At 42.7% G+C, this 19,936-nt stretch overlaps 1 protein-coding gene across 1 annotated transcript in view; it reads left to right on the top strand.

Moving 5' to 3' along the window:
* The window catches only part of LOC111870184 (probetacellulin-like), a 190,502-nt gene that overhangs the window by 48,355 nt on the left and 122,211 nt on the right, over nucleotides 1-19,936 (top strand). Inside the window, exon 2 of the mRNA XM_023862261.2 lies at nucleotides 10,298-10,480. Within this exon, the coding sequence (XP_023718029.1) occupies nucleotides 10,298-10,480 (183 nt within the window). The remainder of the gene's footprint in view (nucleotides 1-10,297; nucleotides 10,481-19,936) is intronic.

Below are 19,936 nucleotides of genomic sequence, written 5' to 3'. Positions count from 1 at the left end.
TACCCTTAGTTGCCGTAACGTACGGCGTGCAGCGTCTCGCACTTGTTGGACTCGAATGAGGGGAAGACGGACTGTCATCAATAACGACTTTAATGGCTCAAGTTTCTCCTCGTCTCAAATGATGAGACGTATAAACACGTTATATATTGTCACGTGTTGGGTATGTCTCGTGACAATTAACTTCACGTGGGTCTCGGATTTAGTGAACCTTTATTGGACTTCACGTCTACACTCATTCTACAATTGTTAACACTTCAACCGTATTCTGCGGCGGCTATCTTCCAGCTGTCCCTGACCATGGCTGGATCCCGACTGTCTTCGGCGACGCCTATCCCAATACTGTCTCGGCGAATGCATTACGTTGTTATATATCCGCGGCCGTTGCTACGCAGTGAACCTTCTGTTGTCTATCACCGGGGAAACGCTGCTTCTTTGATTCTGCAATTCTTACGCAACGGCCCACCGCTGTCGCGTTACCTTGGAAGTATCTACTCCAAACACGTTACAATATTGTGGTTAGAGGGTTGTGACACTTGTTTTGCACCCTTGCAGGCCCCTTCGCACCCGTAAAGCCACCTGGTAGGGTCGCATGCGTAATTTCGATTTCTGTACCGAACCGGTTGGTACAAGTCTGATATGTTTGTCTTGTATTCTGGAAGCAACCAGTTCGAACCTCGGCTATGTTGACTGAGTTTACTCTCGTTTTACGCAATCATTCGAGGAGTATGCCGGGGTAGTACATTCAGAATAGATCATAACCGCGTCTTGCCACTTCCACTTCGTCATGAATAGTCATCTTAGGCGATTCTGAGTAACTTACGCGGTGGTTACATATGCGTAGGTGGGTGAACAATATTAGGATGGGATGGTATGGATTGGATTGATCTGACTCAGGATAGGGACCAGTGGTGGTCTCTTGTGAACACGGTGTTGAACTTTCAGGTTCCATGAGTGAGATTCTTAAGCAACGAATCATATTCTTATAGGCTGGTTGTATTAACTCAGTTGCTCAGTGAGTGTGTTATACAGAGCCTCGCGCAGGACACAGGGAGAGTCAGTTCATTTAAATAACCTACGAGCCATAAGGGCCCACCTTGGCTCAGGCGGCGAGTGGGTTGAACTTCAAGGTAGTCGGTGGTTGCAAAAAGTGACGTTGAGGCACATTGTTCTACGAATACCCACTTTAGCTTCCCCCCTTCCTGTCTCTAAATCACCGTTGCACCGATAATCTTTTATCAGCACCCCCTGAGATGTACAGGCGGAAGCAGCCGTCACTTTATCACAACGTAAGTTCTTACTGTAGACTGACCGTTACACAAAATGAAATGCAAAGTAGTGCAAGTTATAGTGACCCATTCATCACGTTGCATGTATATCAGCAGCTATATTTGGAGTCCGAAATCCCAGCAGCGAGGGTTAATCTAGAGCCCTTTCGAAGAGGATATTGTTACAAGTTCCTAGTGGCATTTGGGTTGCATGAAACATCCAATATTAGCGCACTATCACACTACTTGCAGGTAGCCAGCCACCCGTGCTGCAGAGTGTTCAAGCCCAACATGCCACACCCCCAGGCAGTTCGAGAACTGCGGTGGCTAGTTTCTGTAACTCTTGCAACCAGATACAGCTCTTTGTGTCTTTCAGGACGTATACATCTTAATAAGTGTACCTGTGCCCAACGAATGAAGCATTACACCATGAAGGCGTATGGGGGAGTGGATGTATAAATCCACATTTTCTTGACCTCGGCACTAGTTGCAGGTGAGTGGTCAGCTTCACTCCCCTGCTGCTTAACCCCTTGGGGAAGAGCCCCCGGTACTCATTGAATAGGAGGTTTGGTGGAATCCAGAGCCGATCTGGACGATTTGGAAAAAATTCTTGACCCTACCGGGACTCGAACTCCGACCCCTCCGTCGTCCAGCCCGTAGCCAGTCGCTATACCGAGTACTCTACCCCGGCTCCTTTACGTCTTTATAAAGCATTGATAAAGAATCCATATGCCACCTGACTTAACAGTGACTTATTGGGTATTTTGTTCATGAAATAGGCGTATATTTATGGGCTTCATTTGGTTCCAAAAACAAACAGCGGTTGGCTCATCCGTGTCTCCAAGTTCCTACTTGGATATTGGATGCATTTTCTTAAAGGAAGGCAAATCAATGTTTAATAGTTATTTTAGCCTGCATTTAATGTATGCATTAACGACCACAGTGCAAGCCGTATCAAGAAAACACACCTTAACTTCGACTAGGCACATCATTAATTCCAGTCCTGAAGTGGTCCTATGGAGGTACTGCTGCTACTGCCTACTATTACCACCATCACCTCCAATAAGTCGTACAAGAGGAGCTATTTAAATTCTGAATTCCGTATGTCGGGCTTTGCTTTTGCTGGACTGTCCTGCCATATGCGGTAGGCGTACTGAATGGTGTTTATGCTCAGTAGCACAGAGACGTGGCTCAAAGATACTTTAGTCTCCTGATGTGTAACACGTTTATTGTGCTGGCAGGGACTGTACTGACGGCGCTCCTATAATAGTTACTGAGTCTATTGTAGGACGTACATTCGGCCTTCAACTTCTTAACCAATGAAATTTCTGTTTTTGACGGCTTTTGTTTACTTATTAGTAATCACTGTTCTTCGCCTAACACCGATAAGAAAACAATTGAACAGTATTTTAAGTCTCCGGAAGACAACTTACCCCCCCCCCCATAGTTTTCATGTTGTTTCCTTAGAGGGTTTTGATGTTTCAGGTTAGGATTGGGTTAATAGCTTTCCCAGACTGAACACACATTATTATACCTATACAAAAATTAGAAGGGGCACGCGGTAGCGTAGTTGGTTGAAACACTATGTTTCAAGCCGGAAGGTCGCGGGATCGAATCCCGATGAGGTGAATTTTTTCAATTGACCTTATCCTTTCAGCCGCACTATGGCCCTGGGATCGACTCAGCCTCTAACAGAAATGAGTACCAGGAATATTCTTGGGGGTAAAGGGGCTGCCGGCGCGTAGGGCTGACAACCTTACCGCCATCTATGAGCCGATTGTCTAGAAAATGTGGGAACCTCAACATCTCACCACCCTATGGGCCTTCACGGCCTGTTACAGGGATACATTTACTTTTATTTTACTATACAAAAATTAGAGATTACATTTTTCGTAATGCTGCTTACTGTTTTCATCGATATAATTCAAATGCACTGCTTTAAACAATCTTGAATGTTGTATTTATAATTTTTGCCTACATTTTTGTATCTGATTACGGCATTGATTTGGTTACTCCCGACAATTACACCCCTTTCTGCTTGTTAAACTTACTTTATTGATTGCTACACATGCCCTCTCTTATTTCGTAATTATGCACGTAGAGAGTGCTTTTCCAAATGTTGTCCTCTAATGACTGCTAGTATGCGTGTGAGCAGGCTTCTGCTGATGCTGCAGGTAATCAGCTGACTTCATTCCTTACTGATTCTTTACATCACAACTTTTCTTATACCTGTACGAGGAAATTGAAGTACCCAGGTCGATTTGCAGTGCTTTGAAATATTGAATTAATGAAAAGAGTCACTCTTTACGTTGCCATAAGAAAACCGAGCCGCATTATGCCGCTTTTTCATACTTCCGTGAACTGTTTAAAATTGTTGGTAAGTTTTGGTTAGAGTCAGTTGACAGGCTTAAAACTGCATTTGAAAATATGTTTGTAATTTTGAAAGAGAAGAAATTTTGTTTTATTCTGTTCAAAGTCAGCGATTATACAGATTTAAAAAACATTACAGATGCTTTTACTTGTCACTTTAAATCCATTTTCAGTTTAACTTCTGCGACCATTACTTCTCAGTTTGTTACTTCAGACTTCATACCCACAGCTCCTCTGTCTACCATTGAAACCTGTAATGCTGTAAGGCGTCTTCAACCTCCGAAGCACGTGAGCGGTGATGGAATTGTATTTCTTAACCTTAAGGGGGATTCCCATACATTTGTTCCGTTGCTCGTCATTTCAAGCTATTTATAAATGGACTTCACCGAGGACCTGTTGCAAAGTAAGAAGTCATGTTACGACCAAAATCCTCGGTACATCTTTAAGTAACATTTTACAGCCCCTTAATATATAAAAATAGACATAATTACGCGTTTTATCTTATGTACTTGTAGGCACGACATTGTAATGACTCACTGGGTCTGGACCCAGCTTCCAGCGAAGCATTTAGTTTCTTGTAATTGATATACCATCAATGAATGCTTTGTAGACTGTGAACAGAACATAACAGGGCTTCAGTCACACGCAGTAGGATGCAGTTGTAAGAACGAGATGCGTGCCTTGAAACGGCCGGTTCAACCATTGAGACCGCACCTGAGTTACTTAATTTGAAAGAAAGCATGTACTCGTATTCGCTCCTTTCTTCCTCTCTAATTCTTGCTGCATGCACTGACCCAATTTCTAATCGTGTGATCGGGGGGTAACATTTTTATATTTCGTGTTTGTCGGATTGACCGTCCGGTAACTGGAGCCACTCGATGCAGGTTTATGCTTCCGCCTTTGGGACATTGGTCAACTGGGTGTATCTTTCTACCACAAAGGCTTTCATTCCACAACTTCCCTACACTTCACACACCACCAGGCTGGAGCAGTGGTGGGTGGATGGGATTGCGTTTGGGATATCCTTTCGTTGTTTAGAAATTAAATATATGGAAACAGCACTTTGTTGCGCAGATCCACCATTTTAGGATGGTATTCGCTTGACTTCACGAAACATTCCTGCTTCTTTTCTAGCAGTTTGTTTGAAACCCCATTTTCTCTTTCTTACGCGATATATTTCAAGGACGGGGAGGGTTATACATCCCCTTGTCTAAATATGACCATGTGATCGTCAGAGTCTTCCCATGTATTTCCTTTCCGAAAAGCACTCATTGGCATTTTGTTTGTGTAGATTCTGTGACTGTCTGTGGTCTAGTGTTTAGAGTTCTTGGCTACAGATCCAGAGGTCCCGGGTTTGATTGCCGGCGCTACCGGATTATCTGAGAAGTAGTGGGTCTTGAACAGGCTCCACTCAGCCTCGTGATGATATTTGAGGAGCTACTTGAATGGAAAAGTAGCGGCGTCTGTCTACAAATCCGAGATTCGTTGCGCTGACCACGCAACACCCTCTATCCGCTAAAGTTGCCACTAACTTCGCCGACAAGCGGTGGTCGCTCTGTCGAAATAATTCGCTTGTGGACTAAAGGTCATAGAGGTGGTGTGTAGATTCTGTGCCACAGTTTTGCTTGCAATCTAGTGTTCGTTAAGATAAACAGAGCGTACGAAGCGGATGGGCTTGCTGTAAAGTAGTGTTCTGACATTCGTTTAATATTTAGTAGCTTGGAGTTTCAGTATTGACGGACGTGATTGACGTAACTGAACTTCATGACGTAAGAACAGACGTTTTGCTTCGTATTTGGAATGTCATGGGTTCATGTGGGAAGTGTCTGGGACTTCTTGGGACTCTCGGTCCTTCCAAGCAAATGTTACTTACTTCATGGTAAAAGTAGCCAGTTGTGTAGCTACTCAAGAACTTCCCAGCATTTTATGGAACCCGAAGTTTCATCACCATGTTCACGAGAGCCCTCCACTGGTCCCTCCAGGGAAATGTTACAGTACTTAAATTTAAAGTAGGCAAGGAATGCTTTCACATACACGATTCAGCGTTAACAACCACAGTACAGTTTCGCTGTGTGCAATCTACGCAGTTAACAAAACAACATTAAATAATCAAAAAATTCATATGCCTTTTTGAAGCGAGTACAGTGCGTTATTGCGGAATATTTCTCATGCAAGCATCCAGCTTCATGTTAACTTGAAAATTATATACAGGTATAGGACACAGGCCTAATCTCTTGCTCTCCTTAGATCGTTTTCGCGTATGCCGACGTTTTGCGGCCGATCGTTCACATTCCATTTTAGCAGTCTTCGTGATTTTCCATACTGCATCTGTTACGTTGATACGCTGGGTTTAGACCTCTCCCAGACCGCAATGTATATCTTAAAGTGAAACAAAATAAATTTGTCATGCTCTTGATTGTTTTATTCTGTATGCGGATTTCGGCAACTACGTAACGAGAAACTTCATAATTCGTACGCTTCGCCAAGTATAATTATAACGATCTAGTCGAGGGTGAGATGGGCAGGACTTATAGAACGAATGGGGAGAAGAGGAACGCGTATAGGATATTGGTGGGAAAAGAAGAAGGAAAAAGACCACTAAGAAGACCAAGACTTAGATGGGTGGATAATATTAAAATGGATCTTAGGATAGGGTAGTAAGGACTGGACTGATCTATGGGCCACTGGAGGGCTCTTGTGAACACGGTAATGAATCTTCGGGTTCCATAAAATGTTGGGAAATTTGTAAGTAGCTGCACAATTGGCGGATTCTAAAAAATGGCTCAACTCCATGAAGTGAGTTATTCGGATTTCGGCGCCAACCTGCATACTGTGTATGTAGGCCTATATTGTGACATGTTACCTGTACCTTGTTTGAAGTCGAACGCAGGACGAGATCATGAGAAAAGTATGTCGCTTCAACAGAAGTGCTGAAGCTGACAGTTCATAATAGTTTTATCGTTGGTTTGTGTATGTTTAAATGAATGGCGCTTTATCCGTTACGTCATTCATATAGCGTCGAATGACAGGCTCATGTGAATGGTAAATTGGAGAAATCGTTATACAGAGGCTCAGAAAAGCCTCCAGTTCAAGTTTCAGTTCACGATTTGCGTATTCGAAACAGGGTGCTAACCACTGCCCTGCGATGATCGGTGTTTTTGCAATGGAATAAGAATAAACTCTCCTTTCGTGGGCTGTGGCTTTTGGTGTGTTCGAACACCTAGTAGTTTATTTTTTTTAACTTCTTGGTGTGGTGTGGGGTGGCCTTGAGTCCACATGGTACGTCGGCCACTAACTGGCCTATTGTACCAGCCCCGAATGATGATGAGTATGCAGCAGTCGTAGAATGAGAACTGGTTGGAGCAACCGAAGTACTCGGAGGAAACTTGCCCTAGTATCACTTTGTTCACCACAAATCTCACATGACCTGGGCTCGAACCCGGACCTCCGCGGTGGGAAGCCGGCAGCTGACCGCCTGAGCTATGGCACTGCTTTCGAACACATAGTAATATAGAGCTCCAAAACTTAGATAGTCGTTACTCTTAAAACTGTGAATTAAACAGAATTCGTTCGTAGATAGATGAAAATTGGTTTTATTATGACTTTGCATTTACAGAACGTTTTATGATTCAGACACTACGAAACGGAAAGAGAAAGTGTGTTGAGAGTTTTCAAGGTGTTTTTATTTGTAATGGTAATTACGATTGCACGGATGCCATGCCTTCATGCTTAGAAACAGGGGCAAATAAGCAGCCACGCGCAACATCTTAATGCATATTGTATGCTGAGACTCACTAGTGCAGTAGTTCTGAAGCAAAAATATTCCATGACTTCTTTTAAAACTAGAAACATGATCTGTGACCTTAAACTTAAAACATGTCTTTCTATATGTAAAACAAATCCTACAAAGAAGGTTGTTCTTCGTAAGTTTTGAGGTTTTCACGGCCATGACTATGAAGAAAGTCGTCTTCTGGGATCTGGCGCCGTGTATTCTTAGTTTTAACCGACGTTTCGGAGGAACATATCGCCTCCATCTTCAGGGTTGTTGAGTTGCGTGCGAATACAGAGAGCTGTAGCTGCTCTGAAGATGGAGGCGATATGTTCCTCCGAAACGTCGGTTAAAACCAAGAATACACGACGCCAGACCCCAGAAGACGACTTTCTTCAAGGTTGTTCTTCATTTACAACTTAAAGCAAAACGGGGGAAGTGCATTTACCGTAAGTTACAACAGCTCCACTATACTTACAAAACATCTCTCTTGAGTAGATAACCTTACGGAAGATAAATCATAGGCGTTTAACAGAATTTCCAATATGGCGATTTGCGTCCCATTATATAGTGAAAGCAGAATCTATGACCATTTTCTGATGTCGATCCGCCTTCATAGATTTAGACCGACGTCACATGGCAATGTGCTCACTGTTTATTTTTTCCTTTTCATAGCTGACTGGGAGAGATTTTCGGCTGTGAATTTATTGCGGTAGGCCTGTTTATTGTTAAAGAAGAAGAAGGGTTGCGGCCGTATAGTACTGGTCGACTATTCCCGGATAATGTACGTGTATTCATTGACTGTACAGAACGCGAGATTGGATAAAGGTTTACAGCAAAAAACTTACTTATTAATCATAAACATATGTGATACCAACATTCGAAATTGCTGGTGGCCGCATATGGTGACTGGAGCCTTACTTGAGAACCATTGCCCATCTCTTTACATTAAAGGAAGCACACTCGTGTTAACCAAGGTGTGCCCCTAGACACTTGCACTTCCATGTCTGAAACTTGGGTTCAGTTCGAGGAATGCGTGCTCCCGTTCAGTTCCGTTCTTCCCGTTTCATATGCGAAAACGTAAATATTAAAATATACTAATTTTTAGCTTTACCTGTTTTTTGATGGGCGTGAAACTTGGTCTAAGGAAAGCATTCATTAGATAATGTTTGAAAACGGAGTAAAAGGTAAAGTAAAGCTATCCCTGTACCAGGCCGTGAAGGCCCATAGGATTGTGAGATGTTGAGGCTCCCACATTTTCTAGACAATCGGCTCACAGATGGCGGTAAGGTTGTCTGCCTTACGCGCCGGCCGCGCTTTACTCCACAGGAAAATTGTTTAATTAATTCCTGGTACTCATTTCTGTTAGAGAGTGAGTCGACTCCAGGGCAATAGTGCGGCTGGAAGGATTATGTCCATTGAAAAAGAAATCCACCTCATCGGTATTCGATCCCGCGACCTTCCGGCTTGTAGCATAGTGCCTCAACCAACTACGCTACCGCGTACCTTCCCCCTTGAGAAAAGAAGCAAGAGGAGGGCGAAGAATATTGCATAATAACGAACTTATTGTTGTGAGCGAATGAAAGCGAATGCAATGGCGGGAAATATAGCATGCACGGAAAAAAAATAGAAATACGTATAGAATTCTGATCGGAGAGCCTGAAGGAGAGAGAACTTGGGAGGACAGCAGTAGGATGGCTCACAAAGAAGTAGGGTATGCACAGGCTTCATCTGTCTGAGGATATGGTCCATAGGCGGGCTTATATGGACATGCTAATGAACCTGAAATTTAATATGTGGAAATGTTTCAGCGAATATTAGCTTCCGAAGAAACACTGCATGTGTCTGAAAGATCGTGCCGGAGTTGCCATCATTATAATCGCCAGGTGCGTCTCTAAGTGTGATTATGAAAACCAGAGGATGGGAAGTTCGCTGCTACTTAGAAAATCGAACCGTTTGAAATAATGACTGATCTTTCTTTTTTCTTCTCATTTGTATTCATTGTGTTTCAGTTCATATGACCTTGACAGGTAATGCCTTCCAGACACGCAGGATCGTCAGGCCTGCTTCTCACATGGTCGGAGAGATTCTTGGTACAACTAGTATCGACTTAACGAATATTTCATCAGCAAAGCTGTAGATACCGTTATTATCTTACGTCAGTATCATGCTGTTCTCTTTTATAGATACATACGTGTATAGGAGTATTTTCCGCCAGATGCGTTTTCATCCCTCCCCGAACGTTGTTGCTTCTGAAAAAAATCTTATTTTTTTTTAAGTCGAGACAACTGTTTCAGTTGCGAAATTAAAAGCAACTTGATAGCAACCTGTGTGACATATGAAGGGGCTTCCTCTCTTACAGAACAACACGATTCGTGATTTTTTAAATTGCAGTTGCATGGTACTAATAACGTTACATATTTTTGTCACTTTTCGCCGCTGCAGGCTATTGTGGTGTAACTGTTGACACCGAGGAGCCGGGATAGGGCAGTCAGTGTAGTGACTTGCTACGGACTGGACGACCGAGAGGTTGAAGAATTTTCTCTTCTGCACGTCGTCCAGACCGGCTCTGGGGCCCACCCAGACTCCTATCCAATGGATACCGGGGGCTCTTTCTCCAGGAGTAAAGCGGACGGGGCATGAAGCTGATCACTCACCTCCAACTAGTGCCGACGTCAAGAAAACGTGGATCTATACATCTACTCCGACATAAGCCTTCATGGCGTAGTCCTTAATTACTTAAGCAAAAGGAAAACTTTACTTTACTGTTGACACCGAATCTGAAATTGCGTGCCTCTGTTGTAGGCTACAGTAAGGTCAGGCTGTTGACTATTAAGGCATATGGTACACAGTGAAATGTGTTGAATCTGACTTGTCTTTCCATTTCTTGCAGGCCGAAGACGCGAGTTCCCGGACTGTCCAACGGGTGTAGGTGGTGCCTCCGCCTGCTACCCGGCCCCTGCGGAGGCCCGGACCCCGCGGTGGGCCCCCGCGTCCCCAGGTGGCGCTCACTGCAGAATGCCGCCACCCCTCGTCACCCTCGTCCTAGTCGTCTCAACAGTCCTCAGCATCGCCGGTGAGTTGCATGTTACTTCCATCAGCTCATTAAGCTGCCTCGCTGTAGACTGACTAGACACTCAACATTTGTTGGCGAGTGCTCTCACTGGTGAGGGTAGTTACAGTCGGCCGAGCGCCCGAATAATTCCAAGTGCGTCTAATTGTTCGATATCGCACGACGGTTACAAATCTTAGCTGTTTCACCCAATTTTTGTATTTTGCTGATTTCGCAGTCAAGGGAAGGGACTTGTAACGTTATGCTACGCTGGAGGACAGAGGAGTAGGCCTATATTCACGCAAATTTGAATTTTATCCAAACTGTTTTTCAAACATTAACCAGATACATTTCGGAGTCGAAAATATTGACAATGCGATTGTGTGACTCATGATCACTGTCAGTGAAGGCAATGGCTTTTACCCTCAGTGATTGTTAAAGCCTTCATAGCTCGGTGGTTAGTGATAACTTCCGCCCTTTTTATGTCTGTTAGAAATAAATCCGTGTTCTGTAATTTGCCTTTCTGTGTTAATGTTTATTAATTTGGGTAGTTTTGGTCAGAGTTCCTGGCTACAGATACAAGGGTGCCGGGTTCGCTTCCCGACGCTGCCAGGTTTTCTGAGAAGTAGTGGGTCTAGAACGGGGTCCGCTCAGCCTCGTGAGGATAATTGAGGAGCTGTTTCAAAGAAATAGCAGCTCCGGTCTAGAAAACTGAGATTAATGGCTGTGGGATCAATTGAGCCGACCACGTGACACTCTGTATCTGCAAAAAAGTTGGCACTAACTTCGCCGACAAGCAGCGGTCGCTCGGTCGGTATAGTTCTCTTGCGGACTACAGACCACGGAGTTTGTTTTTTTATTAATTTTGGGAGGAAATTATAGTAGATAGAAAATCACATAATGAGGAGCGTGATAATCTGTGCGTCTCAATAAATATTATTGGGTTGATCAATTCAAAGACAATGAAGAGGCGATATGTGTAGCACATATGGGAGAGATGAGAAACGAACTACTTTTCCGGAAATAGAAAGGAAGAGACCATTTCGAAGAACGAGGCATAACTGTTAGGTTACTATTAGAATTAATTTTAAATAAACAGACTGTGACGCCTGCAAGCTGGGCGATTCTCACTTTGGATGGGGAGCAGGTAATGAACTTTCTGACTGTATAAAAGGCCGGCAATTTTATAACTATCTGGACCGCAATTATATTCTCAGAAATAAGTCAGTTCCATGCAGTTTTCATTATATGAATGCTGGACTTATGTTAAAGAAACATACTTCTTACCTTTTATTATAGTAAACCACACTTCATATCATCTGCTGTGTTCTTCCTTTGATTCTTCTTGTACCTCTTATCAGTGCAGGACACATAATTTATTCCTTGATAATGGATGCCCCAAAGGGGAAGCTAGTTTTCTTCCCTTAGTTTCAGCTCAATCCAGATATATGAAATATACTAATATACTACATATAGGACGGAAAATTGAAAGATCATCCAAAGGAAATATCGGTTAGGAGTTTGTTCAGTGCCTTGAATAAATCTCGTGAAGGAGTATGTTGCTTTACTTCGCAGAATTACGTACGTTTAAGCGGTACCTCAGATAAGGAACAGCAGTTTTCCGATTTTTGACTGATGTTTGGAAATTTCGTATGTCCAGTTTCTTTCAGAGTTTCAGATATTTTGTGCGATATATCAATAGGAAGTTAACGTTAGGTTTGGCATGAAAATCGGGTGTTCTGCGTAAGTCGTACGTCGTATTCTCTGCATGTGAGTTAGAAAATGGCGTTTTAAAAGAACCTTTCGACAGGATCCGGAAGCCATTCTGCTTTCAACGATGACTTGAATGTTTGTCATGTGAACTGAAAGACTGTTGCGTGGCCTTGCCGGGCGTTTGAAGAGCTGCTCGAAGGCTTACGTTTACAGACTAATAATATTCTCCGTTGTTTTTAAGATTGAAAGCGATTTTTTTACATGCAATGTGTGTACCTTTGTACGGGTCTCTGATCAAGGACGCACATGGCATGCACGAAGATTTGTAACAGGTGTACAGTAGTCAAATAAGGAAGGTTGAATTTAGGAGTGAATATTTTTCTTTTTATGAATATAAATTAGTAATATTGATTTTAAACAAAAACACAAGCATGGAGACATTCTTCAAGCCATAGCTCGCGGGTCGCATGTGGCCTTCAGTACCATTCAGGTAATGGAAAGGAAAACTCATAAAACATACGTCTGTCACATACGCAAGTGTAAGTTCTGTGCAGTTTGATTTACGTTGGTGGTATGTTCGCGTTATGAGGAGTAACCCATCTGTGTGACTTGCCATCGGCCAGTGACAACGCGTATTAAAATGTAAGTCATCGGATATTTTCGGCCTGTTAGGCTTCCATTTCCCACGAATTCCTAACAAAAGTTTGATCTTCTTTTTTTTACTTTTTGGTTGTCTGCTTCACCCATTTCATTCTAGAATTAAGGTAAGAAATCTGGGAAAAGGGCAGGAAATTAAAAGCGTAACTAGGGAATTTTGGAATATCTACGCTCTCTGCTTGAATTTCGGTGCCTCGCACCATTTGATGGCCATGAGTCGCAGTTTGTGAAGTGACGTAATAATCCGGTTCTACGAACCGCAGACCGGAAGAGACGATATTCTTGTAGACTTGTGAAATGATAGTTCCTCATGTCTATATAAAGTTACAGTTCTATCGATTTAGGATCTGTAACTACCGCTCTGTAATCACTTTTATTTCATTGTCTTCTCGTGTATGTAAAATGCTTGCGCATTTTCTGACAAGTATAAATTATCTCTGTTTTCGACTTCCTGTTGTGTATAAAGTAACAAAGGTATACTTAGGGGCCGTCAACACAACAATTGATTATAAACCTATATTAAAGTTTATAATATTTACGGACATTGCAGATTTTTTATTTAATCGTAAACACACATTTATTCACTATAGTGAATATTCCTACAAAAAAAGAACACTGCTTTCCCCATCCACCTCAACCCCACCAATATATCCACTTCCTCGTCATCCCACCACGTTACCAAAAGTTACAAAACATACCTAAACAGTACAAATATTATGTTTCTGTATATTATCCACTGTCCTATCTTTATCTAAAAACACCGTCTTCTTTATTAAAAAAAAGGTCTCGGAAATTGGATTCTGTCTCCGTCTTCAGGTAAAACCTAATCAGTTGGGCCCAATCGATAGAGCTAGTCCCTATCTCCGGACACCTATGACAGCACCAAGATGGGATATACAAGCCAAACAGCACAAACCGCCTGCGAGAGCTAAGAAAGCATTAAATTATTAAAAACTCTACGCGTGCGAGGCCTTCCACTAGAGAAGAATCTCAATAGAAATCATCAAAGGAGAGAAGAAATGCTCCTTATGATACCAACATAAGGAAAACAAATTTTCTCACTCAATCTACACCTGACGGAGTTGAAGTATTTTTAGTTCTGCTGTGATAACGGGGATCCAGATGGGAGCAGCGTCCAAGCTGGGTTGACTGATCCGATAGTCTATCAGAGACATGTGGGCTGATTCCTTGTATTTCTGCAAGACCTTCACTTCATTCCAGCATATTTTGTATCCTTCCTCATATGTATGTTTGGCTAATTTTGATTTTTCAAGCAAACACTTTGTCAGGTTAAATTTGCGCTCTGAAAACGTAGGTATGTAAGTAAAAGTAAAGGTATCCCAGCAACAGGCCTTGGAGGCCGATGGGGTTGTGAGATGTTGAGGTTCCCACATTTTCTAGACAGTCGGCTCATAGATGGCGGTAAGGTTGTTAGCCCTACGCGCCGACCACCCTTTACCCCCAAGAATATTTCTGGTACTCATTTCTGTTAGAGGCTTAGTCGACACCAGGGCTATAGTGCGGCTGGAAGGATTAGGTAAATTGAAAAAATCCACCTCATCGGGATTCGATCCCACGACCTTCCGGCTTGTATCATGGTACCTCAACCACCTACGCAACCACGTACCCCAAACGTAGACGTGGAAGACACAATATATACACAAAAGCAAGAATACTCAACAATGCAGTAAACACCTAAAATATCGAATGTCTAATTTACAGCCACCCGTCAGCCGATTGTAAAGCTGAGAAACGTATAGAATAGCTTCCTGTGCACATACCAGTATATTCAATACGTAAGTAAAATACTGATCTAAAACATTAATCCACAATTATGTAGACAAATAATCCCAATTAATAAAACTCCTATACTTAAAATTGTAGGTACTGTAACCCTAGAAGATGAAAAGCACATATTCACCTACAGTATCGCGCCTTCCGCACACCTGTCAATCACTTCCTTGCACCAAATAGACGTAATGACAAATGTAATCTTTATATAAATACCTTAATTGTGCTAGGACAAGCTGTTCGTTGTGCAGATATTCTCGACTCCCCACTTACTATCGTTTAGGGTGAAATTGTTGATACCGATGTTTTTTTAGGCGTACCATTTGTTGAGGCATTTGGGCTCAATAAATCGATCCGTGCCCTCCACAATCCGTTGCCATACTGCGAACGAATGTGGGGAGTGGCTTGTGTGATAACGGCTGCTGTCTCTGAGCTCAGTTAGTGTACGTATTTTCATAGCACTGACTGTGCCGCGTCTAGCGAGTTCCTCTGAAAAACACCCGTCTCCTCTTTTTAGGTCTTGCTTGAAATAGGTGAATAACACGGCCTCCCGTTCTTTTCCAGTTCTCCGTACATGATGATCCTCTTAATTTATTCGTTGTGTCAATCTCTGCGGTTAAGGCGGCGTCGTCAGACAACCTGGGAATTAACCGTCAAGCAAATTGGAGGTCATAGTTAGCTGATAGTCTTTAAGACAGTAAGGCCTTGAAGTTCGTTAAATCGTGAATATAAGATTATCATCAATATCCAGTGAACACGCGGTAGCGTGGTTGGTTGAGGCACTATGCTACAAGTCGAAAGGTCACTAGTTCGATCCCCGATGAGTTCATTGGATTTTTCAGTTGACCTAATCGTTCCAGCCGCACTATAGCACTGGGGGTCGACTCAGCCTTTAACAGAAATGGATACCAGGAATCATCCTGGGGATAAAGGGCGGCCGACGCGTAAGGCTGACAACCTTACCGCCATCTGTCAGCCGATTATCTAGAAAATGTGGGAGCCTCGACGTCTCACAACCCTATGGACCTCTACGGCTTGTTACAGGGATAATTTTACCGTTTACCCCTTTTCAACCGATGAAATTATGTACGATGTGGACGCACAACCGTTGTGAAATCAAAATAGCGACGAGTTCTCATTTTGAACTCTAGACTGGCTCTGGTGCCGACCCAACCTCCGATCCACCGGGTACTGGTTTTTTTTTCCCCCTGGTTGTAAAGCGACAGGGGTGTGAAGCTGACCACTTCCATCTAGTGCTAAGGGCAAGAATGGTGGACCTATACATCCACTTCCCCTTATGCCTTCATGGCATATTGCGTAATTACGTAAGTACACAGATAACTTTACCTTTACCCAGTATAATCTAGAGGCCGGTGTTATTTCCACCGCAACGGATCCTTTTCATAGTTCAAAAGGAAATAGATTGACGGCTGTTACTAGGCATGGCCTCTACACTCTTCCAGAAAGCTTGTCCCACATCGGATGTGTAGTGTTTGGGAGTTCCAGGGTTTTCTTCAATACGATGACTTTTTCGTTGTACTGCAGGCACGAATAGTAAGCTATTGTAACTGGTGTGCAAAATGAAGACACTGAGGTGACACTCGACAGTCTCGTGCCCAGACGAGACGTTGATCATGTGCCAAAACCTTGGCGGGTTGCGATGTCTAGCCGAAGGTGCGTTGGAGAGAGGCCCTGGAACCAGTGTGATCAGGGCGGGGACTGACTGTGCTGTCTGGAATGGGGCAGTTATATGTAAGCTGATTGCGTTGCCTCATGTATCTCCCTCTCTGCTCCGAAGGTTTGGGCCTTTAGAGCCTGTTACGAACTTCGTCTCTGTTCCGACCGTCTCCTTTCAGTTCCCCCAACATTCATTTCTCCCCGATGTTTGTACAGAATTGCTCTTTTACGCAGTCTGTTTTCCTCCATCGTTTTGATTGCCTTGTAAATTTTTCAGTATCATCCACTACGCTGGTTACTCCAAGTTGCTTGTGGACTCAGTGTAGGCTGTAGGCAGTAATTGATTGTGAGGTACGCGGGTTCAAACCCGGCGGAGGTCGTGGAATTTTTAAGGGCGGAAAAATTCAGGGAACAGGTCCTCCGGGAGGGACTTTAAGCCGTGTGTCCCATGTCGTAGATTTACGGCACGTAAAAGATCCTCATGTCTCTAGGAGACCTCTGAGCAAAATTTGGTAACAATTTCCCGCCCAAGTAGTTTCCAATGCCTCTGGTAGATGGGGGAAATATCAGGTACCGACGGCCGACCTCGTTGGCTGAACGGGGCTGATAGCACGCACCATTACCGGTAGGGTATGGCGACAGTAGAAATTAAAGGGGGACGCACAATGGACCAAAAACTGGTCTAAGTGCATGGGGAAACCAACCCCATCTAATAATAATAATAATAATAATAATAATAATAATAATAATTGATTGTGAAGAATCTCTTCTACTATGCCTCCAGCCTTTTCTTACCTCTCCTTGTCAAAATCTACATTTCAGATCCAAATGTTAAGGTAGATTTTGCTGTTATTTTTGTGAAGTCTTGATTAAATATCCTTTGACGTATTTCTACCGGTTTTTTTTTCTGATCGATCCGTTTATTGAATTTACATAATTTATTTTCCAACCCCATGTTTCAATAATCGAGTATTGTCAGCTACTTAAATTACAAAACTTGTTGAATTAAGAGGTATAATGTACGTGTTATTGCTAAATTCTGTCAGTCGGTGCTCTGTTGCCATTGGTTCGCAAACTCTTTTTATAGTCTGAGACTTCATTCGCGTGAATAAAACAAATTGAGGCATGAAATGTAATTTCACAGTTCCAAAATATACTTGCTAAAACTACTGAGTAGGCTTTGATGTATAGTTGTTGGCAATTACATACATTAAAAATTATTTTTAGGGAATTTAATTTGTACTGAAATTGATTCATTGTAATCCACGTGCTGTGTTATATAGTGACATGAATATTGTGTTTCCCTTGTAACTGATACATATTATTGAGAAATTTTTCGTATAAAATTACAGATCTTTGCGAGATTTTTGCTTTATATTGTATTAGTCTACAGTTTTTTTTAGAGTGAAGACAATACTTACGAACAGTATAAACGTCCGACTTCTTGAGCAATGGACGTCAGATTATCGCATTTCCAGTTCTGGCTAGCGAACTGACCGCGTGATAGATTTACTGATCGAGGAACATAGACTGAGGGTGTTTGAGAACAGGGTGTTGAGGAGAATGTTTGAGCCGAAGAGGGATGAAGTGACAGGAGGTTGCAGAAAACTGCATAATTAGGAGCTTCATAACTTGTACTCTTCTCCAAGTATAATTAGAATGATCGAGTCAAGGAGAATGAGATGGGCAGGGCATGTAGCACGAATGGGGGGAGACGAGGAATGCGTATATGATATTGGTGGGAAAGCCAGAAGGAAAGAGACCACAGGAAAGACCAAGGCGTAGGTGGGTGGACAATATCAGAATGTATCTTAGAGAGATAGGATGGGATGGTGTGGACTGCGTAGATCTGGCTCAGCATAGGGACCAGTGGAGGGCTTTTGTGAACACGGTAATGAACCTTTGGGTTGCATAAAATGCTGGGAAATTCTTGAGTAGCTGCAGAATTGGCTTCTCCTCAAGAAGGGCTCAGCTCCATAAGTAAGTAAGTAACTGATATTCATTCTTGCTTTCATGGAATGGACTGCATTGAACGAAAGTTTCCTTGTGGATGTCACAGGAAACGAAGTATTTTTTTTTTTAATTTGGCACTATTGATTCGTTTTAAATTACGTCTGGGAAGTTATCATTATTACTGCACATCCGACTGTACTAATTGCAGAATTTTAAAGAGTTGTGGATTCCTGTCATAAAAGCTGGTAGCGTTGATCCGACTTGTGCCCTTTCCAGTAATGTTGGTGAGGTGGGTTCGCGTGCTGCGGGTGCGTACGTGTTATGTTTTCCACGCTTCGGTGAGCAACACGGGGATCACGACAGTTTTCTCGCTTGTGAGTGAACGACCGCGATCTCACTCCTTCCGTTTGGCTGCTGCTTCCGACACCTTCATTTGGTTCAGTGTTTTTCTCGGAATGTTGAAGGCGCCGTGACGTTAGTTTCTTCGGGGCGTGGTGGTTAAAAGTTTCGTTGAACGAAACGAGAACTAAAATTTTGTTGGCCTGTATTTAAAGTCGCCGTTAAATGGATAACACGTTTTCATATTCGTGAGTTTTTTGGTTAGAAATTCGTGCATAATACCGGACACCCCGATTGTTTACGTTCGTTTCTTCATGGCATGTGATACTTACGGTAAACCACGTCCGTTTCTTGTCGAATCCTTACCAATTCTGACGATATATATATATATATATATTGTTTCTTATCATCGCCATGTAACATCTGCAGTTGCCAAAGGTCATTACATTTTCTGTTTTGAAACGTATGTAAATATTACCACGTTTCGATTTGGTTTCTTTCGAAATGAGACAATAAAGCAGTTTTGTAGAAACAGACGGGCGAATTCCAGGAGTGGCAGATTCCTCTTTGTATATCAGGTGAATCTGATCGATTTTGTAACGCTGGTTTCTAAAATGACCCCAGAATTTTTCCCGACGCCCACCAATTTTGAATGAATCTAAAGTTGAATATGTATTAATTTTAAGACATAGTAACAACATTGGAAATATAAATTGCATATTGATATCATGTAAAATGTAGCTACCGGTGATTTCCGCTTGTATTTCGCCTCTGGGGTATCCCTTACCCGTGTCCAACAGTTGTCGGGCTACACTAGCGCTGTATAGCTTCTTCGTCATGAATATTTCTTGATGAAACACTTTCCTCCCTACCCATCCCTAAGAGCACGAAGTTTTTTTTTGGGGGGGGGCTCTAGATGTGAATCCAGAAATGAAGTTCTGTCTTGAAGTTTCCGAGGAAATTTATGATCACTGCTTTAAATGATCTCTTAGTTTATCCTTTAACTTAACTTGAGATTCGTCTGGATTAACGAGGGGAGTGACTGGTGACATTATCATTTGCCCTGGAATCAGTGCTTGTCGCAGTGGTCATTGTTTCTTTGAGTGATGACTTTGCCATGTTTGGTTGCCCCATTCGCAGAAGCAACAACAGAACTTCGTATGGCTCACTTCCTATCACTTTCAAATCTCCGCGGATATGCCAGGACTATTTGTCGTATTGGTTATATCTAGCAAGATGTTGCATATTGTCGTATGAACAGCGCATGCTGTCGGAACTGAAGGATATTCGTTTGCGATATGGAGCAACAGAGCTTTCAACGTCAGCTTCGGATACTCTGCAGATACGCAC

This window comes from Cryptotermes secundus, unplaced genomic scaffold (genome assembly GCF_002891405.2).
Source record: "Cryptotermes secundus unplaced genomic scaffold, Csec_1.0 scaffold779, whole genome shotgun sequence".
NCBI lineage: Eukaryota > Metazoa > Arthropoda > Insecta > Blattodea > Kalotermitidae > Cryptotermes > Cryptotermes secundus.
Note: the sequence above shows the minus strand (reverse complement) of the source record. Positions and strands in the feature narration are given on the sequence as shown.